The following is a 27,389-nucleotide window of genomic DNA, read 5'->3' as shown; positions in this document are numbered from 1 at the left end:
GCAGCTGCATTCCCTTTAGAGGTACTCTTGCCTGGCAGGGAAAGATACTTGCAAAGGTAAGCTGAGAATTACCTCTTTTAGGTAGAGGAATCAGCTGACCTGTGTGGCCTTCCTGCCTCTGTAGTCTTTGATATTCTAACTTTGATTTTAGGGGAGAGGGTATGTCACACACTCATGGGTTTTTTTTGAGTTCTGATCTGCTTTCTGCTCTGGAAAGGAGTATGGAGAAGAAGTGATGGAGAAGCTGAGCAGCAGCTGAGAACGTTTCTCAGAAAATGTCTCAGGAACGTACCAGTTTCTCCAGCTTTCTGATGGAAACCTGCTTGGATTCATGATGGGTCTGAGCCTCCAAGGCCTGCAGCTCCTCTACAGTTTAGGGTCAGCTCACCCATGTGGCCTGCTCTGTGTGGGCGACCTCAGGTGTCCAGGGCTTTGGGCTCTGGTTGTAGGCTCCAGTCTTGGCAGTTCCTGGTAGAACCAGCTTCCCTGCTGCCAGAATGTTTGCAAAAGCAGTCAGGAGACTGGAAGCCCTGGTCCCTCTGACTTGCTTCCTCACCTTGGGCTGGCCTTTGCCTGTGCTGCTGTGTCCTGTGTGCCTGGCTCCACTCACCTCGCAAGCTCTCTTGCTTCCAAATGGACATATCCAAACCAGCACCTCACCTTTGAGCTCTTTGCACCTGCCGATAGGAAGTCAGCTGGCCTTACATTTATCTTTGCAGTATGTGTTTGACTACCAGCAAGGTGATGTTTTCGGCTGTGTGGCTGACATTGGCTGGATCACGGGACACAGCTATGTTGTATACGGACCACTCTGCAACGGAGCCACCTCTGTCCTGTTTGAAAGCACTCCAGTGTACCCTGACCCAGGTGAGGGAGTGGTGAGCAAAGGTTTTGCTAGACATGGCAGTATAACATGGGAAAAGGAGATTTAGAAACCTGTCCGGTCTCACCTGCCTACTCAGGGGATGTAAGCTCTGTTTCTTTGGAGCACGTGACTGTAACATTCAGGAACATCTGTGCATCCAGGGTGGAAAAAAAAGGTGCCGTTGGTTTTGCTCTGTACTCACAGTAGTTGCAGCTTTAGCTTTAGCTGTTAACCTTTGCATTGAGCATTTGTGGCAGTATGTGTTCCACTGCTAGACAAATAAATGGGCTGTTTGGGATCTTGCAGGTCGTTACTGGGAAATGGTACAAAGGTTGAAAATTAATCAATTTTACGGAGCACCTACAGCTATACGCTTGCTGCTGAAGTATGGAGATGAGTGGGTGAAGAAATATGACAGATCTTCCCTAAAGACCCTGGGATCAGGTGAGAGGCATGAAATCTTCCTCTGAAAAAGACAGAGGGTTCTAGCAGATAAGAATAAAGATACCAGAGGAGCTCAGCTGACCAGATGGGATATGGTTGAAAATAGATGATAAAGCAGGTTCCCCATCTGGCTTTTCAGATATAGTCTAAGCAGAAAGAGAAACAAGCTGAAGTTGGTGCCATTGTCCATTTCCTAGCTTTTTTGTAGGATTGCGTTCTTGGCTAAAAAGATTTACCTACTGGTAAATGGCATCGTTTTGAACTTTACTGGTCTAAGTGGCACCAGCAGCATTTTCCTGTATTATTTTGGATTCTGGAGGTTCTCATACATGGCCTGCATTGATTAATTACTTTCAGTGGGATTTCTTGCTTGCCTTTTGACCTTTCTGGAAAAAACAAGTCCATGTATAGTGCATTGCAGTCTTCACACATCTCAGCAAAAATGCTGTAAGCATTTTGATTAGAGATCATGCAATCAGCATGTTGTGCACAGCAAGGGAGAATGAACTGCTTGCAACCCCTTGCGTCTCAGTCTCTTTTCTTTCTTCTTTTGAATCTAGTGGGAGAGCCCATCAACAATGAAGCTTGGCAGTGGTTCTACCACGTGGTGGGAAACGGGCGCTGCACTCTCGTCGACACGTGGTGGCAGACAGGTAAAAGGCATCCTTGGGGAGTGTGCAGGCCTGACCGTTGACAGGGAGGTCTTGTTGTTGGTGGGTAGAGAAGGATTAGTGCATTTCAACTAGACCTGAAGAACCTGCCAGAAAAAACCTCCTGGTATTTTGATCAAATTTTGAAAATCATTGGGAAGTTTCAGCACATAACAGCACTATAATAACATATAATAGCACTAGCAATATTTGTGTTTTTTTCCCCCTGGAAATCTTTGATATTTTGAATGATGGAAAATCTCAAGCAGTTCTAGAAACCGAAGGCAGAAAACGAATTCTTGGGCAGAGCTGGGAGAAGACAGCTTGAATTGGAAACCTCATGGAAATTATTTCTACAACTGGCCTGACCTTGATATGGTCTTATCATGAAAAGGCTTTTATAGTACCATATTGCCATAAACTGTACTTAGGCGTGCTTTGTTTGCTTTCCCTGAGAAACATCAGAGTAGCAGGGAAAACTGAGCTGTGTAGTCAAAGGTACTAGTTTAACTATGCTGGCTGATTGGAAAGGAATCAGTTAAAGCTTGTTGGCTGTTCATCAGGTGGACATGGGGCCAAGGGCTGTTATCCAGCAGGGATGATGAGGTGCACCCTCTCTCAGGAGGAAAGGGAATTAGCATGTTGTAGTTGCTTTGGCCCTGGGCCTTCGATGGCTCGGAAAGGAGGAATGCACCTCTGTTTTGGCAACATGCTTGGCCTGGTTCTGCACATTCAGTGAACTTGCTGTCGGTTAAGGCCTGGTTTCCATTTGCAGCCTGCTCAACAGAGTGACTGGGGTAACTGGCCATGGTCTCAGATCCCTGTCAAATTGCATCAGGAAAATCATTCACAGCTGGTTCCTGCCTCCTCATCTCCCAGCCAGCAACATATTGTTCACAGTGTTCACAATGCAGACCTCTGGCTCCTTGCTCTCTTGGGCATGAGACAAAGCTGCTCGCTCTCATCTGAGAGAGAGGGGCTGCTATGCTGCCTAGTGGGGCCCTACCCTTGGAGGAGCCCTGCAGCCCCTTCCCAGCCATGTCAGCAGCAAGTTATCTGTTCTGGGTGCTGATACTGAGAGTTGCTAAAGGCATCTTGAATGTTCTTTCCCAAAATCTTGATGGAAATATGTCTTTGTCAAGTGCTGAGCCACACAGTCTGCCACTGTTACCAGACTCTCTGTTCAGGATCCCTATGGCCAGTCCCAGCTCTCAATGTGATGAGCTAGTTTCTGGCACACAACCAAGTCCCATTTAATCCATATCAGATGTGCAGACTTTTTATTTTCAGATTTAAAATAAAACAGCCTCAGAATTCAGAGCAGCAGTTCTATGTACTACCTACTTCAATTAGTAATCTCTTAAACCATCTGGGTTCTCACATGCTGAGAAGAAGAAAACCTGTCTGGCTATGAGCTACATGCTTTCCTCCTCTCACTGATCTGATATAAAACACACTGGAAAAACAGTTGATTACTGTACAGTGATGGAGATGAGACATAATCTTTTTTGCCTCCAACATTTTTGGCTTTAGCTTAAGTTACTGATGTGTGCAATGAGGTAGGTCTCCTAAACATTTTTTCCCTTTAAGATCTTAAGTTAAACTGTATTTCTCCTGTTTTTTTGAAGCAACAACTGTCAGGTGAGAGATTGAAGAACATTTTCTGGATGGCCTGTAAATGCAGAGTGCTTGATGCTTACCTTGAACTGCGCATAGATTTGCAGGCGAACAGTTACCAGCTCCTGGAAGCATAATATAATGATAAATGTTTATGAAATTGTTTTTTCTAGAAAGTAGAATCAATCTTCCTCCACAGTTGATGCTTCCAATAAAAAGGAAGCCAAATTAATCATGGAAAGATTATATATGCCATTTGGGCATAAAGAGATCGTGGAAAGAGATCATAGAAACAGTTTGATGGATGCTGCTTATGGTGCTGCAGTGTCACCTCTCTCAAACAATTTCAATACAGCTTGTTAATTGTACTGTTGGATGCAGTGTCCTCTACGGTATGTTGCTTTCCAAAGCAGCAACATGTTACCCAATAATAAAGCCCAGCAGGCATAAAGATCAGCAAATGATGATTTAAGAATCCATTTGAAAGTTTTTGGATGAGCAGATGAGTGAGATGGAGATTATGGAAAGCAATTTAAGTGGTGTGGAATGTGCCAATGAGAGAGACAGAAAATTTCTATGACTCTTAGTGCTAAAATATTAGATAGCAATATCTGTGCTATGATTGACAGTAATAGGATCAAAGCTGTGTTTGAGTTTCAAGTTTAGTTCAACACAATGCAGAAGAGACACTAGGATTTTTTACTTTTGTTGTTGGTTTTATAACAAAAATACAGCTCTTGTATGCAGAAGAGTGTGTATGTAGTATGTGTCAAGTAACAGTATGTATCAAGAACAAGAGCTGTTCTTGAGAGACATCTCTGAAAAGGCCCTGGAAGCTTTGTTGTTGTGTTCTCACATGGACGCTATCTTACAGTGTTTTAAACAGGGCCAATGTGGCTTTGCTGGTTTCTCTCCTGAAGTAGGCAAAGGCAGACAAGCCAATCTAGCTGTGGTGGTTTAAGAAAATGGTAGCGGAAGGCTCTTGCTCTACCCTGCTGCCAGAAGTGATTTACCTACAGAAGAAGGGAACCTGTTTCTATGCATCACCTGCCCTGCCTGGACTCTGCTGTCCTTGCTTAAACTTCAGGTGGATTTGCATCAAGGTGACAATGTGGGAGCAAATAAAGTATAAGCACAACTTTCCTTCTTCCAGCTCTGCCTCTGAGGAGACAGTCTTTGCCAGAGCAGGACAGAGCCTACTACTGTAAGACTTGCTGTCTGTCATCTGTCAGTGGCTAAAATCGGTACATTTAAACCAGCGTAGGAACATCCACACACATTTGCATAGGTCTTAACTATTCAAATTATTTTAAAGCACCCCTGCCGCCATGCAGCTGCCTCTGGAATGTGACTGTGTGCTGATGTGCAGTCAGCTATGGATTGTGTAGGATGTGACAAAACCCATGTCGAAGCATAGCTTACAGTGCTGTGTTCAGAATGAGTACTTGCTTAGGAAGAGCAACCATCACTTTTAATCAGTTTCCCTGCTCTGACACACATTTTGTCTGTGCAAACAGAGAACGACAGGTATCTGGGTTTGAGTTATTTTTCTGAATTTGAAAAAATTCAAAATGACCCTTTCACAGTGAATAGAAAGAGGTAATATGGATGCTTGTCCATCAATGAAACGTGTATTTTACATGTGATCTGAAAGCCACCTCTGAAACTGTTTTCTGCAAGTCTGAAGCATAGGTTTTCTTAGAGAGACCCTTTCTCATAGCCACGTCAGGGCAGCTGAGAGGCAAATTCAGCCCTTCCAGCCCCTGGTTTCAGTTTCGACCACCTCAGCAAAGCCAGTGAAGCAATGCACTTTAACAGTGGCAGAACATTTCTTTATTTATAGAGGTCTGTTTTTTAAAACCTAATGTTCCTGTGTTTTTGTTTCTCTCCTGTGTCTCTGAATTAGTTTTAGAATAGAAAAGATCTGATTAAGGTTGGAAACTGATTTAATGTGTGTCCCAGCAAGAGTGACGAAGAATGATTAAAAGGTTCAATTTTGAATAGAAGATAATCTCAGCCTGTAAGGGGTGGGTTATTCTCCTTCTCTGTAATAATAGTAATTCAGGCTCCTGAAGTGCTTTTTATGCTATCCTGTAGAGTGCTGTAAAAACAGCACAGGGAGATAAATCCCCTGATGTGCTTATACTTTTCCTGTAAAATCCCTTGTGGGGTAGGAGATGGGACTGATAAGTACTAACACTCCACCACCCCCACACAGCCCAGTTGACCTGAGAAGAACCTGCAAGGGTGTAAGTATGCATTAGAGGTCCCTGTATTCATTGGTAGTTGGTAGCTGGAGGATTGGATTTATCTGTGAGCGTGACTTAGGGACAGATTTTGGGAATAGAGCACGTAGGCTGAACCAATGGGCTCTTCATTGTGCCTGTTTGATTTGCTGTGGATGGAACCATGGAAGGCTGTTGAATACACACATGGTGTCTGCTGCTGCAGGGTCCGCAGGCCTCCTGGTGCAAAGCCAACTGCTGTAGCCTGTGCAGTGTTCCTGTCTGAGCCCTTGAAGAGCTAAGCTGGAAGTCAGTGGTCTTGATGCTCTGTGGCATGGGGAGCTGCTCTTCCCTTGAGGTGGCTGCTTAGCCCTGCTCTGTGGTTTGTCACCACTGTACACAGGCGCAACTGATCTGTGCAGCCAGCGCTGAATGAGGCACAACACAAAGAGGGAGTGGGAAGAGCTTTCAGTCAAGCTCACCAAGAAGGGGGTCTCTCTGCTCCCTACCTGTTGAAATGTGTCTTGTAGACAGGGTAGGCCTGGGTGATGTCAGCCTGGCTTGCCAGACTTTTTTCTATGCGTGAGCCTTTTTGATGTTCATAAAGACCTCTTAGTTTCTCAAGTTTGTGCTGCTTTCAGATAGCTGTTATAAATGGTGTGGTGCAGTTTCTTTCCAGTGGCTCTTACTTGCAAGGGGCTTCCCTATCCTCTTCTTTAACCAAGAAGAGCTGGCACTTGCTTTCATCCAGCAACTGATGGGCACCAGACATTTTATTTTTCATTATTCTTCCAGAAACTGGTGGCATCTGCATTGCCCCACGGCCTTCAGAGAAGAAAGCTGAGATCGTTCCAGCTATGGCTATGAGACCCTTCTTTGGGATTGTGCCCGTGCTGATGGATGAGAATGTGAGTTGGGGCTCTGCCTGGTACCCAAAAGAGAAGCTGCTGCATGCTTCTGTCTTAATCACCTTTCTGTTGGCAGAGGAAAAGGATCTAGGAGGATGTTTGTTCCTCCATTAAAATGGTACAACATATGAGAAATTTATATATCCGAGCATATCTCAAATGCCTAGAGAGATTGCCAACTGGGTGTTGCAAGCTGTCTGAAAATCTCTGGAGGTGTGTTTGGATTTTAGGCCCCACTTTTATCTTCTTTCACTGCTTCTGATTAAGAGCTGCTGCTTCCATTTGTGAGAGCAGTCAGAAGTCACACAGCTCCTTGGAAACCAGGGAGCTATACATGGACGTCCAGTGACATGGCAAGGCTAGAGCAGCCAACAAGGCTGATGGAGTTTTTCAAGGGAAATGCTAGGTGTGAGTCCCTGCAGCTGTGGATGTCTGTGAGAGAACTGATGCTGGTCTGTGAAGCTGTGCTAAGCGATCCCCATCTATACTCCAGTGCCCTGTTAAAGAGTAAAATGTGGAATCCCTTTAGTAAACTGTTTAATAAGGGGATGTGGCAGTTCACAAAAGCTAAAGGAGAAGACAGTGGTCTAAGCACTTCCCCACTAGCCTCATCCCAGGCATCCTCTGGCCACTGGGCACATATTTGCTGTCATCTTTTCTGGCCTTCCCCTCTGGAGAATCACAAGACTCAATTTTCTTTTAGTCTGATAACTGTCCAATCTACTGTGCTGTTGGCCTCAGGGCGTGAGGAAGGCACGACACAGATGGTTTGTAGTAGTTCTGCTAGTGGATTTGTTTTCTCCACATGTGACCCTCCACTTGCAGTCTGCACTGAGCAGTGGGGTGATTCTTGCCAGATCAATGACTCAGAAGCACTTGCTTTTTCTATTTTGCACACCTGATCATCCTTCTTGTGCTTGAACCTGCAGGGAAAGGTTATAGAGGGCAATGATGTGTCTGGTGCGCTCTGCATTGCCCAGCCGTGGCCTGGAATGGCCAGAACCATCTATGGAGATCACCAGCGATTTGTTGATGCCTATTTCAAAGCCTACCCAGGTAAGGAGTGCGTCAAGGGAAGGCAGTTTGTCCTGCAGTATAAGTGCACTAAGTATTTTCAGCAGTGCTTTGTGATCTTCCTGTACCGGAGCCAGCTCTTGGGGGTTGCTGAAATTTGGTGTGTCACATGTTGCAAACATTCACTATATGGTCCTAGATGGCGTTGACCCTTTTAGCTGTCAAGAGGGAATGTATTATTTGGAAGATTGTCAAGCCCAGATACTCTTTCTTTGGGGCCATTTAGTGTCTCACTGGGAGATAGAAACATAGGCTGGGAAAGTACCTCCTGTGTTACTGAATCTCATGCTTGCTGTGACAGCTTCTATTGCATCCTTCCTTTTTAAACATGGTCAAATTGTACGTGGCAAGTAATTAGAAGTGGCAGGGGAAAATCCTTGTGGGAGATTGGACAAGACCACTGTCTTCACTCAGGGAAGCAGCTGAAAGGGCTTGGGAAGCATTAAAGATAGAGAAGAATCAGAGAGACAGTCCTCCAAGTTGTACAAAATGGGGCAGAAAGTAAGAATGGGAAACTAAGATGGAAGACATTGAATGAGCCCATATCTCCTTATTGCTCACTACACATTTGCATCTGAAATCCTGGTGGTATTTAAAATAGGCTGATAGTTCCTCAATTTGGAAGGGTGGGAGGCATAACTGAAGGTCCATGAACTAGCCAGTAATAGGTCCTGGCAAGATCTGCCTTCAGATTTCACAGCACTAGCTGCCTGTTGCTTGCACTGTTACTATCTGCAACTGAGAAGTGTCACAGGAACAGTTCAGATGTGGACATGGCTCTGGTGAAGAGCCCACATAATCTGTGTCACCAGGCATGCCCTCACTGACACTGCAGGGTATTGGAACCACTGGGTTGGGTCTTTTTCACTCTCTTTTGGATGGGTTGCAAGTGTCTGATTTCTGGGTCCAGGGTGTTTTTTTCCTTTGTGAGGCAGAGTGTCTTTTGGAAGAGATTCTCCTAGCCATCTCCCAGAGCTTGTGGTAGCTGGGCTGTTGACAGTACAGCTAGCTTTGTGTATACTGCTGTGTGGTCAGGCTTCCACAGAGATTGCAGAGCTTTGTGTAGAAGTGTAAATGTGCTCTTAATAAGCAGTAATAAGCTACCGTGTCCCAGAAGAGAAAGCATGGGGAGGGAGGTCAGGCGGTTTCTATTCCCAGATCTGTCACTGTCTCCCTGTCTCTCTGCCTCTCTATAAGACAACCATTTGTGATCCATGGAGTATACAGTGTTTACAAGGTGTTAGAAGCAAATCCCCATGATCCAGAATTCAGCAGTCTCTCATCAAATTGAGATTTTTCATCAAAAGTTTTAAACTCTCCAAACTCCATGCCTATCCCTATCTTTATTCAACTAATCTGATAGCAGCGTTTCTGCCATGCTAGTATGCTGGAAAGGGACCTTTGTCTGGGATCTGTTTCTTCATAGCCAGAAGGGAAAATGACTTTTCATCAGTCCCAGTAGAAATGATTTTAAAAAATGGCAATATTGCCGTGTATAAAATCTAATAGAACTGTTTCCTTTCAGCTGAACAACTACAGTGTGCCATGAGCACTGAGGTGTAGTTAGAGGCAGACCTTAGTTTGAATACCTGCCTATGGCATGATGGCAGATGGCATTTGAAATGGTTTTACCTTCGAGCTATATGCACTAAGCCTGGGCACATAGTTGCTGTGCCCAGCATATGGGCATGCACAGCATAGGGAGCTGAGAGAGCTCTCCTTGGTTGTATAAATTCAACAGAGCGTCACTGTGTAATGACCGTTGTGTTCTTGGGCTTAGATCTACCACAGTGACATCAACTAGTGATTCCTGCTGATTGCATACAGTGATTTTGCACACCTTGCAGGGATTTGAGCTCCTCTATCTTGGTGCTGCCAGGCACTTACTAGGAGCCAGCACTGCCGAGGCAGAACACATGAAAGTCGGGGGTGGCAGAGAGAAGTGGGTAATGACATGTGACAGGATATGCAGCCCTAAGCTTGGGAGACTCAGTGCACTGCCTGATTCACATACCCTCCTAGCTGTCCTGGAGCATGGTCTGTCCTGCATCCAAGCCTGAAGCAGTATGCTGGCGCACTTCTCACTGCTGATCACCCACATGTCTTTACTGTAGGTTACTACTTCACAGGCGATAGTGCTTACAGGACTGAGAAAGGCTATTACCAGATAACGGGGCGCATGGATGATGTCATTAATATCAGTGGACACAGACTCGGGACGGCAGAGATAGAAGATGCTATGGTAAGTTGCAGGCAGAGAGAAGTCCCATGACAGGGCAGATCAGCAGGACAATGTAGACCCCTTGAAAGAAACTGTATGATTTTGTACCAGTGCAGGGTCTGGTTAGTTTGGGGTAGCAGTGTGGCCTTTGAATCCCTCCCCCTCCACACCTACAGCTTGATGCATAATGAATAGTGAATATGCAGAAGGAAACGGTCCTCCTAGTAAGCAGATCGCAAATAGGCAAGGGAGAGATGAGTCATGCCATGGGCAGTCCCTGCAGTTGAACCGTCAGAGCTGTGTTTCCTTTCAGTGGCTTTGTACTGCTGCAGTTGTAATTGTGGATGCTGGTGGAGTCTCCGTATGGTACAGGCTGTCCTGTTTGTTCCATCCCCTGAGCTAACAACTAACCTTTCCTTCCCAAATCTGTGGTTCATGCTTGCCTGCAGTAGCTGAGTGTGCCTGAGAATTCAGCAATGTTAAATTTGAAGCAGCCTTGATTCATATCAGCTGTGAAACTAGCCTATGACTTAGAGAGAAAATGATATTAGCTCAGGGAATTGAAAACAAAAAGTCCTCAAAGGATTTATCTTCAAAGCTTGACCTGTATATTTATTTCTATATTATGTGTCTTGCTTGCAAATGGCACTTAGATGTAACAGTTGATAAATCTGAGCTGTGTTTACATGGCAGATAGGATTCTACAGTCTCCTCTGTGAATGAATTTCTTGGCTGTGTTGTGTGGAGTTCCAGTCATGGCTGTAGGATTCAGTTCCTCTCCCACTATACGTATGTGTGTGTATGTACGTATATGTATTTATAAATTTATGTTGCTCTGCAACATTTTCTTTCATATTTTAATCTAATTTAAAACAGCGTAATCCAGTCTTGGTGTGGGATTCAGATCTGCTCTTTCTCCTAGTCTGTACAGCCACACCTTCTTACTGCAGAAGTGTGTCAAATTAAATTCTGAAGAGCAGCAGAGTAAATCACTGTTGTGGAGCATTCAGTAGAACAACCCTTCCTCCCCTTGCAGAAAGACGAAGAGGCCTGATTCTTCCTGTCTTCTTCTGTGCTTTGGGCACTGAACACCAGTGAACTGTGGACTGCAGTACTGGCAGCTTCACATTTGCTCTGCTGGAGACGGTTCGCTGTGGCACAGGGCATTGCAGGACTGGTTTTACTTGGGATTTGGCCATGGCCAGCCACCACTTGCTGAGACTGTAGCCAAGCACACACAAGAGCACAGACAAAGAAAAGCAAAGCAGTTTTTAAGCTGGTGCAAATTCAGCTTGGTGTGCACTGGCCTGAGCACTGTACGTAAGAGTGTGTATTTCTGTGTTTAAAAACAGGGCTACTCCAGTGAATAAATGCTACTCTCAGGATGTGGCTGTGGTCACATCAGCTGACTGTGCAGAATAAAGGTGGGATCTAGCATTCCTGTTGTGTTTAGAGCAGGATCTGGCAAAGAGGAGATTGACAAGCTCCTCAGCAATGTGGCAAGGTGTTTTGTTCCTACAGCGGCTGGCACAAACTCTGCAGGGCTTGAACCGGTTGTTACGCTCTGTGTATTTTTGTTTTCCTTTTTGTGAAGGCTGATCACCCGGAAGTCCCTGAGACAGCTGTGATTGGGTATCCGCATGAGATCAAAGGAGAAGGTATGTGAAAAGCAGCGTCTGATGTGACACATACGTATGTGTTACCTAATTTCTAACCTGGGCTGTCTGTTGGGTGTGGCCTAGGGAACAGGAGGACAGCTATCCACCTCCTTAGGTTTGCTGGTATGGCTCTGCCATGTATGTAAATACTATGCGCCAAAAGAGTTTAGGGAGCAATACCTGCACCCAGCTTAGGGACATACAGTTACCTTCATGGCTCTTTTTGACTCTTTTATCGCTGCAGAACTGATCTTTGTTAGTCAGGTTTTGCTCTCAATTACAGTTTGGTCTTTTCTGTTGAATTGTCATTGTCCCTGAGATTACAGTCTGGTCCCCAGATGCAGGGACAAGGCCAGGCCATCATTTGGGGGCTGTAATCTTACTCCCTTCCTTTGTAGACAGGATCTCTGATTTTCTTGGGAACATCAGAATGACTTGACACCTGCCTCCTCATTCAAGTGAACGTCCCTCCTCTTGGCACTTTTGTCAGCCAGGTTCTAATATGGCTTTTGCTTGTTTTTCTTCCAGGTGCCTTTGCTTTCATAGTGATAAAGGAAGAGACAGCTCATAAAGATCGTGTCAAAGAAGAGCTCAAAACCATAGTGGCTACCAAGATAGCAAAGTATGCTGTGCCTGACCACATTCTGGTAAGTAGGAGACTGTAACCAGGACCAGGAGCAGGAATAGCCACATTTAACAAGTCTCGCCCTGCTGTCTGCAAAGCTGCTTTTTTTCCTCTCTGGGAGGGCAAAGGAACAGTAAAACTGAACTAACTAGAAGGATCCCTGGGTAGCGGAGGGCATGTACGTGCTGTTGTTTTAATATGCTCCTTCTGCATGCCTGGGGATCAGCAGGGACTCAGAGGGATGGCTAGAATATTGCAGCTGCTCCAGCTTGCGGAGTAGCTTCTCCATGGGACTGTTGCAGAGTGCATTTTAGAGCAACCCTGAGGCTGCCTGTCTGGGCCAAATATTGAACAACCATTTAAATAGGTTGCACAGAAAGGGCTTGAAAGCACCTTTCTTGGGAAGAGCTCTGGCAAAGGGGAGCCCCAGGCCCACCATGTGCCTTAAGGTGTGCTTGTTGTTCCTGTTGACCATGTTGCTGCATTACTGCTCCATACAGATCTTGCTCTCAGCTAACCTCATGCTGAAGCAACATAGCACTGATCTCTATGGCCCTGTACACGGGATCAGATAAAACCTTGCAAATTGTAGAGAAAGACCACAACCTCCAATTCCACTGAAGGGCAGAATGATGCTTTCCACCCCTCACCTATTTTGCATCAATATTTAGCATCAATACAAAGTCCATGAGCATGGGCTGTTTCTGTGGTGTAGCTCTGAGAGCTGTTCAGCCTGATCCTGAGAGCACTGATGAAATCGGGGCTCTGATTGAGGCTGATCACCTCCCAGCACCTCCCTTTACAAGCAGTTTGGAGTGAGTGCAGAAAGCTGCCCTTCAGCCACTTCTCTGAGGCCCTTCTGCATCCATCCCCCTCTCCACTACTTGTCTGGAAGTAGCCACATGACCACTTACTAGAGGGGCTCTGCTTTACACATGTGCTGGAAAGGTGGACCCTGAGATACAGGTTATGAAATACAACAGTAGCGGGTGAGGGTGGCTTATTCGACTTGGAACAGCCTAGGACATCCTTGGTAGAGTGGGGCAGCTCCCAGAACTTGCAGCTGTTTGCTGCAGTAGTTACCCTGCTTCACTGAGTTTGGGGAGACAGTTCTATGGAGAAGTCATACAGCTCTTTCTCTGTGTGTTAGCAGTTAATGCTTTGGAGTTTTCTAGCCTGTTGGCCTGGATGTACAGCAAGATGGGAGATCTGGTAGTGTCTCTGTACCGTGCCTTGGAGTGCGATGCTCAAGTGTGTGCTAACGCCTTTGAATCTGCTGCTAAGCCCTTTGCAGAGAGCATATCAAAGACATTTAATGCTCACTTGGCTATGAAGGAAGCAGTGTAGGGTGACAGATGTGATCAGGCAGAGAGAGACATCAGCAAACTTGAGTTATCCCTTGTGTAGGGGACCTTGTAGCTGGCCTGCAATATTCGGTGCAGTATCCTGTAAATAGGGATATGAAAGTTCGTTTTGGTAAAGTATGCTGAGATCTGTGTCATCATCAGTGCCTGAATTTTCAAGCATAGGTGGCTATAACTAGGTTTCCAGTTTAGTAGTTGACAGCTTATTCATGGCCTGATTCTCCAAAGAGCTATGCATCCTGCAGCACTCAACCTGGAGATACACAGCAATGAGTAAAGGAGGGGAAAAAAATCTACTTAAATAAGAATAAACTTTATAACACAAGGAATGCTAGCGATACTCCTTCCCTTGGACATAAACTAATGTGCTCAATGGTCTAGTAGTTCCCAGGAGCCTTAAAGGAGCTGTTGCCATGAGATAGTGCTAGACTTAGAATAGTTCAGCTAAATTTCCATGTGGTTTCCAGCTGCTTTGCAAGGGAAGGTGAGGTGTGAGCAGAGTGTGATGATAAGGCAGGTGCGAGCAGTGGCCTCACCAGCAAGGAGCCGGGATGCAGAGTGGCAAGTGGGATCAGGATCAGGGCAAGAGACAGTGGTCAGGATCAGACACAGGCCAGTGATCACCTGGCAAGTCTGTAGTGACAAGGTAGGTCCAAGATCAGGTCAGGAAGCCAAGCTGGTGGGTCTGGGTCAGACTTGTGGAGGCAGAAGGCTGGGCATAGATCTAACTACTGCACAGCTGCCATGTAGTGCAGACAGGGGGCCAGCAGTACAGCCTCAGCTTAAAAGCAGTTTCTAAGGGAAAGGAGGGGCAGGGGCAGGCCCTTGCTTCTAGCTTTCTTCATAACAGCTCTTATCAGCAAAGAAACTGCCTTTGGACTCAGCCAGCTAGACTCTTTTACTTAACCAACTAAACTCTTAGAAGGCGGAAGTACTTCAGGCCCTGACAGCAGCCCCCCCATCTTACAAAGGTCTGGGTTTGGAGGTGTACTTGTTGTGAACTGGCACATGCACATTGTCTGCCAGTTTCCAGGAGAGCTCCTCAGGTTCGTGTCCCTGCCAATCAGTGAGATAGTGAAGCCTTCCCTAAATGAGTTCAAAGTCCAAAATCTGCTTTATGTGATACTCTGGCTGCCCTCTCCCCATGACTATGGGCAGGGATTGGCTGGCAATGGAAAGGGTCCTGATGAGGAGGCTTTAAGAGGGATATGTGAAAGACTGGATGGATTGGATCTTCATGGATTCTGGAAACTCCAGGTGATAGGTAACTGCATTGACTTGCTCAACAGTGGTGAAAGGCCCCAGATAACAGTGGTCCAGATTGTCAGATGGTCTGGATTTGCTCACTTGATAGCCAGACCTGGTCAGCAATAGAAAAGACTGCAATTGGGTGATGCCATTTGTCCGCTTGCCTCTTATAGACACTTTTGGCCTTGTCCAACTCTGTTATAAGGTAGGTGTGGACTTGTTGGAGCTGTGCAAGGAGATCACCAGCTGCAGGTACATGTGAGGCAGCCAGCGTGGCTGGATGATTACAGTAGGGGACACCAAAGTTAGTGAAGAATGGCGTCTGCAGTGTGAATACATGAGTGTTACTGCTTTAAGCAAACTCTGCCAATGGGAGAAGGGCAACCCGGTCCTCTTGGAGGAAGTTGCTGTAACACTGGAGATATTGTTTCAGGATGTGAGTCACTTTCTCGGTCTTTCTGTTGGTCTGGAGTTGGTGAGAGGAGAAGAGGCAGGTTTGTACACAGAGTAGACCCATGAGCTCCTTCCAAACTCTGGCTGTGAACTGGAACCTTAGCTGCTAATGATGCTGTCTGGGAGGCCATGGCATCAGAAAACATGCTGTAGAAAGAACTGGGCAGTCTGTAGGGCTGTGGGCAACTTTCTAAGGGGGACAAAGTGAGCCATTTTAGTGAACAGGTCCACAAACACCAGCATGGCTGTGTTCCCCTACAAGGGGGCAGTTCTACTATAAAACTGATGGACATGAACTGCCATGGTCAGTCAGGGGTGGGCAGGGGCTGCAAGAGACCCTGTGATCTCTGTCGAGGTCTTTTGGTATAAGCGCTGGTTTCACAGGCCTGAATGTAGCCAGTCATACTGTTCATACTGTGGGCCACTACTAGGCCTGGATAATCGGGTACTGTGTCTTCCAGTGGCCCCCCTTTTGGTGCAGGTGTATCATGGCATTGATGGAGAACCTGTGCTTGCAGTGGTCCCCATGGGATGTACAACAGCCTGCCCTGGGTATAGGCAGCCATCCTGTTCCTGCGTGCTAAGGGATGCTGTGCCAAGAGTGGGCTGTTTGCAGTGGCCTGACAAACTTTGGTAATGAGCTCATTCTCTGCTGCGGCTGTAATAAAGTGTCTTGAACAAACAACGGCAGGGGGTTCATGCACAAGGTATGCATCTAAGTTGGGGTTGTCCTTCCATGAAAAGGCACCTGCCTTGCCATCCTGCTTCCCTGGCTGCTATGTGAATGTGAAGGTGAAGCGTGAAAAGAAGGAAGCCCAGCGAGCCAAGTGGGGAGAGGCACTTTATTCCTCAATAGTATTCCAGGCTGTGGGGGTCAGTCAGTACCACTCCACTGTCAGTTCTTCTGCTCCTTCGAGGAGGTGCCACTACTCTGTAAATGCAGCCTTGACTGCCAGGAGCTCCTTGTCCCAGGTACTGTAATTCCTCTCAGCAGGAATGAGCTGCTGAGAGAAAAAGGCACAGGGTTGGAGCTCCTGCTTAGGGCCAGCCTTCTGGGAGAGGATGGTCCCTGTGGCTTGGTCTAAGGCATCTGCTTCCACAGTGAAAGGCCGTCTGGAGTCTAGATGGACTAGATGGGAGTTAGGTGAATGCCCATTTCAGTTTCTCAAGACCCACTTGTGCTTTGGGCGTCCACTGGAAATGAACTGCCTTCCTGGTGAGCATTGTTACAGGAGCTACAATACTGGAAAACCTTTTGTAAACCATCAATAGAGACTGGCAAGCCCTATGAACCTCTGCACCCTCCACACAGTAGAAGGGTGTTGTCAGCTTACAACATCTTCGATCTTCTTGGGATCCATACACAAGCCATTGGGGCCCACCAGGTAACCAGAGAACTCCATCCTCTACTGGTGGAAGGAGCACTTCTTTAATTTAGTGCAGGGCTGGAGGGTGCAGGGCTCATCCTTATTTTTAGTGAAATATAGCAGGGATATGGAGGGGTGGATGAATTCACATGCCAGATTATCCTTGATATACTTCCTGATTCAGGGCGTGATAAGGTATAGATTTGCCCAAAAGGCACCCTTTTTCCTGGGAGTGCAGGCCAGTAGCCCTCACCTCCATGGGCAGCTCTGCTTGGGATAGCAAGGGAGGTGGTGCAGGCCATGGCACAGCACTGGTGAGGGTGCAGGTACGCTTTCACTGGCACACTGCTGGGCGCCTTTCCAGAATGCGAGCCAGGTCTGAGAGCTGCTCCTGGGAGGGTCCACTCTGGCTATCTCATCTCTGAAAGCCTCAGTCAGCCCTTACTTGTAGTGGGCCATAAGGATTCATCCCCCCCCCCCCACTCCCAAGTCAGTTTGTGTCCAATCTCATGAATGTGAGCTGTGTAGCTGGAGCTGCAGCAAGGCTGTCTCAGCTACAGCTGTGTGGTTGCAGTCCCCCAAACAAAGCTGCACAGCAGAGGATAGGGAGTCGGGTCCTGGACAACAGGGTCATTGTACTCCATATATTGACTGATCCAATCTAGGGTCAGCTGTGAGAACTGGGATATTACTACTGCTGAGTGGCTGGTATCTTGGGTAGGCCCCTGGGTAGGCAGTACAGATTAGCTGCATCTGACTACTAAATCCTCATAACTTTGCTTGATCTCCATCAAAAGGACCTTGAAACAGGGGGGCAGCGGTCGCTCTGGGAACAGGGATTGTTTAAGATGCCTGCAGGGCTGTGACCTGCACTTGTACGTTAACAACGGCTTCCTGCAGAATTTGGAAGTTACTTTGAAGCTGCGGGGAGGCTCTGGGGGCAGCCCCCAACACAGCCCGAGGGCCTGGTCCCGCGATACTCAGCTCAGGGCTCAAGATGGCCTGAGCTGCCTGTCAGGGAGCAGTGAGGGATAGATGCTCCACAAGGGAAGGTGATGTGTGTGCAGAGCATGATAATAAGGCAGGTGCGAGCAGTGGCCTCACCAGCAAGGAGCCGGGATGCAGAGTGGCAAGTGGGATCAGGATCAGGGCAAGAGACAGTGGTCAGGATCAGACACAGGCCAGTGATCACCTGGCAAGTCTGTAGTGACAAGGTAGGTCCAAGATCAGGTCAGGAAGCCAAGCTGGTGGGTCTGGGTCAGACTTGTGGAGGCAGAAGGCTGGGCATAGATCTAACTACTGCACAGCTGCCATGTAGCACAGGCAGGGGCCAGCAGTAAAGCCTAGAAGGGAGATGTGCCCTGGGCCCTGACATCCGGCAGGATCCTGGTTCTAATATAGGTGTTTCTTTCCTCTTTCTGCAGGTGGTGAAACGCCTTCCCAAAACTCGATCAGGGAAGATCATGAGAAGGCTGCTCAGGAAGGTGGTTGCCGAACAGTCAAGTGACATGGGAGATACCACCACACTTGATGATCCAAGCGTCATCATGGAGATATTGGATGCTTACCAGAAATACAAAAAGGAGAAGAGTTCTTCTTAGCAGGCAGCTCTGGAACCTCTGTCCTCTGGAATTATGGAGGGTCTCAAATAACCAGGCAAACAGCATGTTTTTTTTCTTGCTGTTTTTTGCAAAACTCTGTTCCCTTCTAGAAAAACAAGATTTTCTCTTGCACAGCATCACTCAAGATGTCCTGATCCAGGAGCAATCTGCAGTCTTGCATAATCAATTTGCTGTAACTGAGCTCCCTTTCGTTGCTTTTAGGCTTGATGTAGAACAGCTGTTGGGGTTTCTATTGGCTATGATGAAAGTAAGAGTAGCCGAAGCAAGTGAAGATATTAATGTTTCTCATTTTAATGTTCCTGCATAAGGAAAAGTTTTATACAATACTTTTGCTGTTTTAAAAGCAGCCCTGGAATACACTTCTTCAGTGTTTCCTTCAGCTTGGATATCCAAGTTCAAGTAGTTGTACTTAACTGCAACTCTGGTGCCTTTTCAGCAATGGTGGTTATTCTAGTAGATATTTCACATGCATTATTAGGGAAATGAGAAGGGCATGGCTAATCTGATTTGATAATTCTCTCTTTTTGTTGCCCAGTTGTTCCGATACCTCCTGGGGCTTTCCTTGCAAGGCCTTGTTTGTCCAAGATGGTGAGCCTGTGTCCTTTCCTGTCCCACCTGGGCAACCCGCTACTAGCAGTTGGAGCTACAACACTGAGCCTTCCATGTCCTCAGCTCATTGCCAGTTGCGTAGGAGGGATCTGGTCACAAGTGTTTTTATTCTGACTTGAGAAACTGAGATCACCAGCTGAGTTTTTAAAGTAACCATCCTCTTCCCCACTGGCGATGCCATCTGGGTCAGTGCTGTCCCATTGTCGTTCACTTTTCCAGATCAGGCGAGGTGACCTACAGCTAGTAGATCTCTGTTATTGGTAGATGGTTTATGTAGGTGCCTTTGTTTCTTGGAGCCCCTGTGAAAAGGGGACGATGTGTGCTTTGCTGTCTTTCAGAGGGGCTTGAGAAATAAAATCCTGAAGTGCTCAAGAGGGGTTTGAAGCAGAGAGAGATTTGGAGCAGGGAGATTCTGTCTCCCTCTTGCTGTAATATTGGAGGGTTCATGGCGACTGTCTGAACTGTGTGATTTGTAACCAAGCAATGGTTAAAGCAATGGTTATTTTAGTCCACTTCCAAATGGCTTGTAGTCTTGTTTGCCCCAACAGAGACAGGCACTCTAGTGTTGAGACAAGTTGGTTCTTCTGTCAGAAGTTCCGTCTTAATGCTATTGTTTCAAGTTGTGCCCTACTATGTCTACCCCTTTCATATGCCACCATGCTGATGTTCCAAAGAGCTAACTGCCAGGGGGGTACCTGCAAATCCTACAATCCACAGAAAACAAGAAGAAAGTAAATCCTTTTAGGTGCCTTCTAGAAAATGACGGTAGTATTCCTGACCAGCAACCTCAGGATAACAGGGAACTGTTGTAACAAAATAGTCCTAATCTTTCAGATGCTTTCAAAATTGCAACAAATATATTCAGTGTTTCATTTCTGGACTCTTTTGAGTTTTATCATGGACAAGCTTTGATTGAAGTGCTACTTATTGTTGGGCTGTTAAAAGAATTCACTAGTAGGTCTCCTCTGTTAGGACACGGATGGTCATGAAAAGACCTGTAGTTACTAAGTGCCTTTGAGACTTCTGCACCTCTGTCAAATTGGGTTAAAGTTGGTTGAGGGGTTCGGAGTGGTTGGAGAGGCCACAAAGAACATGCCAGGAAGGCAGGGTAGTGTTAGGAGGAGGCTGAATCCAGCAGTCTGATATGGGCAAGGCTGCAGCAGCTCCATGTCTCCAGGTCCAGCCAGTAGTGAGGCTGAGTATGTATTCCTAGTAGGCATACACACACAAACACATGTATACAACACATATATACATATAAACACAGCTGGCCGCACAGATCAACACAGACAGGCACACACAGCACCAATGGTGTCATCCTGTCCCCCTCTCTGGCTGATCAGGATGAAGGTCCGTTAGTGAGAAATATATACATATATACAACGTGGATATCTTGAGTAGCTGGGCTTAGACATTCAGACTATATAGTAGCTGGCTCCTGGATCCCCTCTCTCCCCAGTTGCTGGCACCTGGACGTATGAGCCCCCAAGGCTCACAGCCCACTCCAACTGCTGCTACAGCTCCCCTCACTCACAGATGCATGCAGAGATACACACACGTTGGGATCCCCCAGTTGCTGGGCTTTGACACTCAGTCTGCCTGGTAGCTGGTCCTTGATCCTCATTCTTCCCAGATGCCCCACCCCTAGACACACATGCGCACACACACGCAAATGGATCTCACTTGACTCCCCTGGTCTCTCTGGTAACCAGCTCCTCCTGTGCCCCTTCGAGACACACACACAGACCTGGCTCCCAGGCCACTTAACCTACTGGCCAGCTAGTGTGGCTGGGTATTTGCTAGCAATCACACACTGACTTACATACTGTCACAGGCTCCAGTTACCGGCATCACAGACTCAGGTGCCTTGTGACTGTGGTCCCATTCCAGTTGCTGGCACTTAGACCTCCCCACACACATGTACACAGAAGAGAGAGATCCTCACCCAAGAAAATAGTTAGAAGTGGAGTTTAGAGAGAAGATAGGACAAACTGCACTGATCAAGTGCAGAGCATGGGTCAGACCAACATACTGACCAGCAACCTGTTTTACAGCTGGTGGGTCTCTTTTACCCCCTTATCCCTCAGTTTTCCTGTGCTGTTCCTCCCCAAACCATGATGATCCCTCCCTTTCCCCTGCCTTTGGTTCCTCTTCTAAACATCCCATAGTAAGTTCTGTGCAATCCTGAAATGCTCTTTCCCTCCACCCCATAATGTGTCCCATACCCCCAAGCAGTGACCACCCCCTCAGTCTGCGATGTGAGGGGGAGAGATACTCCTGGTGACTCACTGTGACGGGTGCCACCCCAGCCCATGGGGCTCAGGGTATTATTCGAATCCTCCCACCTGCCATTGTTCCTCCCTGCTCCTTTGTGTGTATGCAGATGAGTTTTTTATCACATAACCTAACAGGTGGAGGATTCCTCTCCTCTTCCAGGATGTAAAAGCTCAAGGTATACACCAGCCCAGGTGTGGTACTGATCCTGGGAGGGTGTGCTGCAAGGGCTAAGACAGAACTTCATCTTAACCTGCCTAAGACAGGTGACTGCTAACCACTGCTCCAGTGCTGTGGCTGGAGTCACTGAGCTCAGCTTTGCAGTTCTGCTTCTGTCTTATTATCATCTCAGCTGAGAGTCAGCTTAGTTCCATGGAGCTGCGTGATTTGGGCCATGAAACCTCCGAGTAGTTGGCAGAATAGCCAGCTTTTGCTGTACTTTTACAGGTGTGGCTTACTGCTGAATTCAAGTGGAGCAGCACTGCTTTTCCAGTGGGACTGTGTTTTGGAGGGACAGCCTGTATCCCTAACTGGAGGCGGGGGAAGGAATTGGCTAATTGACCCTGCAGGACTGGGAGTGGAGTGGTGAGTTTTTTTGGCCAACAGAGATTCTGGTGCAGAATGGGGAAGCAAGCTGCTCGCAGTACAATGTGCTCTCAAAGACAGGCGTGTTGTCTCAGATCCCAGAGTTCCTGTGTGTACGCTAGCTGCATTTTTTGGGGGGGTTAATTAATTAATTTATTTAATTTTTCTCTAGGGACTGGGCAATACAGTAGGGAAGATCGTATTTCCTTAAAATTCCCATCTATGAGCAGAATGGATTGTAGTCTATTCTGCTTAGAGTAAATAGAGACTCTGTGGACCTTTGTGGGAAGTCACAGATCAAGATTTGATAGAGTTGACAGGAAGTTAGTATTTCAGGAGACAGCCATGACATATATCCTCTATTGCCATTACAAAAGAAAAAGCCTTCCCCCTTAAGTGATTTTTCAAGAGGGAAGCTGCCAGGAGCTTATGCTTTTGACAGAAAAACTAGACTCCTTTGTTTAAACAAGTTGTCTCTATACAGTCTGAAATATAGTGTGGAGAAGGAAAGATGACCTTTGAACAAGACTACACAGCTTCCTTTTAGTCAAGAGAGCATTTGCTATATTATGGTTATAGAATTTCCCTATCCTGTTAACCTCAAGTTTCCCATGCTAAGTCATGACCCTATAAATGCTGTCATGGACCCATAGTTGAATTCCCTTAAACTTACTTGGAGACTACCATGGCAGGAATAATGTGCAGCTTTTGCGTTTGCTCTGATGAGACATTCATCATATAATTCATCTGCTCAGGGAAAAAGGGAGATCGGTGCGCTCCCACGCCTGCATCCGCGTTGTCTCAGCTTGCATGGACTTTGGGACCACAGCTGCTGAGGAGGTTACAGACTGGCCATTTTACTGCAGCACGCCAGCCAAATTCACAGCCATATGCCAGCTATGGTGTGGACAGACTGTGGTTATGAACAAGCCTCAAACTGTGAACTTGTGAAGCCTTTCAAGCATCTCTGCTAAAATTGCCTGTCACCAGCATGTGGAAGAGTGCCATGTGGCATTCAGGTGACATGACGGCCACTCTGTTTCTTCCTTGTGAGTTTCCTGAGCTGAGGTGTGGTTCTGGGGGTGCCCGCCTGCTCAGAGCCCTCCCGGGGTGTTCAGGGAGAGCCCATTGCCTCTGCTGGAGCACTGCTGTGCTGCCCGCATGGCGTTCAGCAGCGCGCAGCTCCTGCTGGCCAGACTCAGCCCCCAGCTCATCTCGTCAAATGGCACTTTTGTGAGTGTGCCTGCATCGCTCAGTTCCTCTAATAGCACCCTGCTACTGGTGAATACAGAGCTAGACAGAGACTTGGAACTGGCACTTCTCACTAAAAGAAACGTATTGCGCTTTACTGCATAGGATGCTCATAGCAGTCTTTGCCAAACATCAAGTTTTCCAGAGAAAATTTGCCTGAGAACTCCCCCTTTCTTCTTTTTCCCTGTGACCTCTGCTAATTGCAGTGGTTGCATCTTCAGTGTGAGCCTGAGGTGAGTTTTCTCCAGGATGTCATAACCATCAGCACTGCTGCATGTGACAGTGCTTTCTGCTTTGCATGCAGCTGTCTCATGTTCCCCCAGGCTTAGAGGATTGTGAAAGGGTCACTCAGAGAGTGGTTCAGCCTGCAGGATTGGGACTGATGTTCTTAGTTCTTAAAATGCTCGGGAGGAGGTAGTTTGTAAAAAAACCTGGGCCTGCTGCCTTTTGAGCTGATCTTCACTGATCAGTGAGGAAGATAAAGATATATGGATGAGTTTACAGTGGCATTGTGGAATGAATTTGAGGATAGTTGCTTCAATCTGAAAAGCAGATCTGTTGGACTCTTCTAAACCTTTTTGTGTCCAAGATTAATGTGTGGATAAGCTGCCCAATTGCATTCTTAGCTTCATCAAAAGAGATCCAGAGTTGGTTTTACATGCTGCAATTTGTTATAAAGGGCAAACAGAAATACTTAGTAAGGGAAGCAATCTCTGCTAGGGACAACGGTGCGTCTATCTATTGTGGCAGAATCTAGCTGTTATAACACCTTACCGTGTCTCTGCAACCTGCACTTGTTTTGTTCTCCCACTTGGTTGTTCTAGGGAGACCAGGTCATGGTGCCTTTTCTTCCACTGGAGGCACAGACCATGATTTTCTTAATTTTAGGAAAGGAAAGACCCTCTTTGTAGAGATGAGGGTTGTGTTGTACACATTAATGCTGAGTGTTTAATTTCATTGTGCTTTCTTGTAATCATGCTTTAAACACTTTTATTGTCCTTTACCAAAATCAGTTTCTTCAATGATTTGTGTATTCAGATTTTCATTAAAAGAAATCTTTCTCTGTGTGATGGGTTGGTTTTGCATCATAGGCATCTCACCCTCCATCCCTTAAAGGCTTGATGTTTTTTCAGTTCCTCAGACTAGCTTAAACTGTCTTTCCTGATTATTTTGGTTTGTCAGTACAGACCAAACAAAAGCAAAGAAGTTTATGAGAATAAGATGAGCCAGCTTGTGGTCCAAATGCCTGTGCTAAAATTGCTCAGTGTTACTTGCTACTTTTCTCTAAACAGTAACTCAGAGGGAATGAACTGCTGCCAGAAGACTTCCACTGCAAAACACCTTAAAAAGTGGAAGAATTAGTGGTTGCATTTCGGTAAGCTGCATGTCTAGTTTGAATCCTGAGGTCCCAGGGCTCTACTCTCATTGACTTGTGTGATAAAAACAGAGAACAATTGATGGGAACAATTAATTATCATAAATTAATTCAGACAGTTCAGCTACTAAGCTCCTTGTTTTGTCCTATTTGGGTGCACACCCTGCACTAATGGAAGAGGGGTGAAAACAGGGTGTCTGGGGGGAAGATGAGACGGTGTTACGTAGCAACTGAGTGTGTAGCTGTCCCAGAGCTCAACTGGTTAGAGTGAGAAGGAATTTGCTTCCAGGTGCCAGGGATTATTTGTAAATGCCAGTAACATCCTCTGCAGGGGCCTTGTCCATTAAGGAGTGAGGCAGATTGTGTTTCACCCCCTGCGTATCCCACATGGATAACACTATGGCTGTAATGCAGGGATGGATATTGAACATCCTCGTTAGCTTCTACTCCAGTTACATCCAGCAGCTGCTCCTGGGAAGCTTACAATACCACTCTTAGCTCCTGCAACCTTCTGTCAAGGGTCGCCTGGAACTACAAGCCATGAAAGGGCTAGAAAGGCAGTTCCCCATCTCCTCACTCTGTATTTTGCTGCTGCAGCTGCCCTAATGATTTATTAACTGACAGAATTTCTTGGTAAAATGGAGACTCTCTTTTCCAGCCTAACACAAGTGCATTCAGGGCATATCTCTGTAACTCGTTACAGCTACAATAACTAATTTCAGTAACAAGTTTCTGGTTTTAAACTAAGCCTGAACAGATCATTATTTTTCAGCTTGAAAACTGATAATTCCGTACAGGGAATTGTCTTTTGGCTGAGTCTAGAGGTGCAGCATGTTTCTCATGGCAGCGAAGCTAGCCCTGTCCTGGATGGATGAATTTGAGGATATAAGCATTTGTAGCTAACTGGGGCGGTTACTTTTCTGAGGCAGAACTGATCACAAATATACAAAATTACCAGCCTAAGAGCATTGGTAATGAATGATCTGCAGCAGTAGCTTGCTTCTTGCTTCTGTTCCTCTGCATCAGGTGTGTCTCTGCCTTGACTCCCTTTTTCTGCAGTGACAAGCTTACTTTGGCTTTTTGGTCTCTGTTGAGACTAAGAGAGAGTGGAGAGCCCAGTGCCTTTTCCATTCCTTGGGAACATGCAGCTAAGGGCAGTCCCCTTTTCCAGCCCCTGCCTGTTGATCTGCACTTGTTAAACACTGTTTTTGTGGTGTTAAAGCTATGGCCCTGATACTGACTCTGGCACACAGAGTCCTTCCTGCAGTGATGACACTGCTGAGCAAGGCAAAGAAGCTGGAAAATATCAGCACTTCCTATTACCTAGGCATTTTTAAAAGACAAAGAGAGGGACAAAGGTGCTGTTCTGGGAGCTACTAGGCTAACAAAGACTGGCCCCTTAGTGATGGGAGGCTTGAGTATCTTTGGAGAGCTGGATCCCCCTCTCACATCTGGATTAAATAATCCAGTGAGCTTGGTAGTTGCTGAGGGGGATAGGCAGACACAAAAAGCCTGGTGTAACTTTGGTTTCCAAACAAGAAGCCAACCTGTGCCCTCCGCCTTTGGCAGCCAGTGCTCTCTTCCTGCAGCCCTTACAAAAGCTTTCAGACCTGCTCATGGTTTCAGAGCTGGAAGTGACATTACAGTTAAAATGTGAGAGAAAAACATTCAGCTTTGCCAACTTGCATGCCTTTAACTCCGGCCTCCTTGGAACCTGCGGGGGTTTTGCTATTAAGATCCCAGGGCTCTTTATACTTCACTCTGCCTTCCTCTTCCATCACAGCCAATTATCCAGGCATATCGGAGAAACATCATTTAATCTCGTCTGTGCAGTTTCCTAGTGCCATCTTGTGGATAAAACAGTCCTTTCAACTGCTCTGGGTGTTGTTACTGAAAAACTGGCAGTGATATACTGATCTCTGGGTCCCAAGAATAGGATCATTATGGTAAAGCTACTTACTAAAGACGGCAGATCAATAACCCCAAAAGATACGAGTGCAGCAATGGAGCTGTCCATTGTAGCACCAACATTGCCATCGTGGTTAGCAAGTGCAGCAGAGCTGACCTAGGATCAGGACCTCAAGGACACAGCAGTAAAGTTTGCTGAGATCTCTGTCAGGATAATACCCATTAATATTTATTGTTTGTCTGATGGGGCACTGCAAGAGCCTCCATGTGGTGTTACAGCTGCTCATTGCTGATGAACGAACCAGATGTGTCCTATGGCTCCAGACCATTGAGGACTGATTTCCCAGAGGGTTTTAGCAAGGTAGAATGTGTCAAGCAGTCTGAATACAGGATGAATCTGAGTTGTGTGATGGTATGATATAAGCAGCACATGAGCAGCACATGATAAGGAAGATTGGCAGCTGATAAGGCGGTGGTTTGATCTGCCTGTTATCTAGGACATTCCTTGGGTATGAAGGGCAGGAGACGTCCAGGGTCACCAGAGGCATTGCAACCCCTGCCATGGTGCTAATCACCAACAGAAGTGTCTTCTAAGTGCTCCAGTCCCTGAGCATGAGCATGTTTCTAGGACATGTAGAGCCACCAGGGTGCAACCGACTCTGGCAAATGCTGTGCCCGAACCATTTCTGGAGGGACAGCTGAGGGACAAGGCGCAGCACCCGTTAGCTTTGGGGGCCTGCAACTCCGCCAACCCTGCCGGAGGTGACAGAACCGGCAGGCTGGTGCAGCAGCCATGTAGCATGCCTCATCTGAGGGCCGCGGTCTGCCCTTCACCTCAGCGCACAGCAGGGCGGGGGGTCTGGGTGAGTGCGGCCACTACACAGGCTCTGCTGCAGGTGTGAGCGACAGCGGCAGAGCCGGGCCGCGGCGGGAGGCGGGCGGCGTAGCGCGGGGGCGCCTCGCCTCTACAGGACGAAATGGCGAGGTCGCTCGGGGCGACGCTGCCTGCGCGCGGCGGTTAGGGCGGGGCCAGCGGCGGCGGTTGG

General features: G+C 46.9%; 2 protein-coding genes across 2 annotated transcripts in view; both read left to right on the top strand.

Moving 5' to 3' along the window:
- The window catches only part of ACSS1 (acyl-CoA synthetase short chain family member 1), a 42,711-nt gene extending 22,885 nt beyond the window's left edge, over positions 1-19,826 (top strand). The window contains exons 6-14 of the mRNA XM_026081600.1: positions 720-867; positions 1,172-1,309; positions 1,870-1,962; positions 6,597-6,709; positions 7,639-7,765; positions 9,898-10,025; positions 11,599-11,662; positions 12,191-12,309; positions 18,144-19,826. Of these exons, the coding sequence (XP_025937385.1) occupies positions 720-867; positions 1,172-1,309; positions 1,870-1,962; positions 6,597-6,709; positions 7,639-7,765; positions 9,898-10,025; positions 11,599-11,662; positions 12,191-12,309; positions 18,144-18,320 (1,107 nt within the window). The 3' untranslated portion in view covers positions 18,321-19,826. The remainder of the gene's footprint in view (positions 1-719; positions 868-1,171; positions 1,310-1,869; positions 1,963-6,596; positions 6,710-7,638; positions 7,766-9,897; positions 10,026-11,598; positions 11,663-12,190; positions 12,310-18,143) is intronic.
- A 3,144-nt stretch (positions 19,827-22,970) lies between these two features.
- APMAP (adipocyte plasma membrane associated protein) overlaps positions 22,971-27,389 on the top strand; it is a 19,833-nt gene continuing 15,414 nt past the window's right edge. Inside the window, exons 1-2 of the mRNA XM_026081604.1 lie at positions 22,971-23,042; positions 23,267-23,293. Of these exons, the coding sequence (XP_025937389.1) occupies positions 22,971-23,042; positions 23,267-23,293 (99 nt within the window). The remainder of the gene's footprint in view (positions 23,043-23,266; positions 23,294-27,389) is intronic.

Source organism: Apteryx rowi, unplaced genomic scaffold (genome assembly GCF_003343035.1).
Source record: "Apteryx rowi isolate R43461 unplaced genomic scaffold, aptRow1 scaffold_555, whole genome shotgun sequence".
Lineage (NCBI taxonomy): Eukaryota > Metazoa > Chordata > Aves > Apterygiformes > Apterygidae > Apteryx > Apteryx rowi.
Note: the sequence above shows the minus strand (reverse complement) of the source record. Positions and strands in the feature narration are given on the sequence as shown.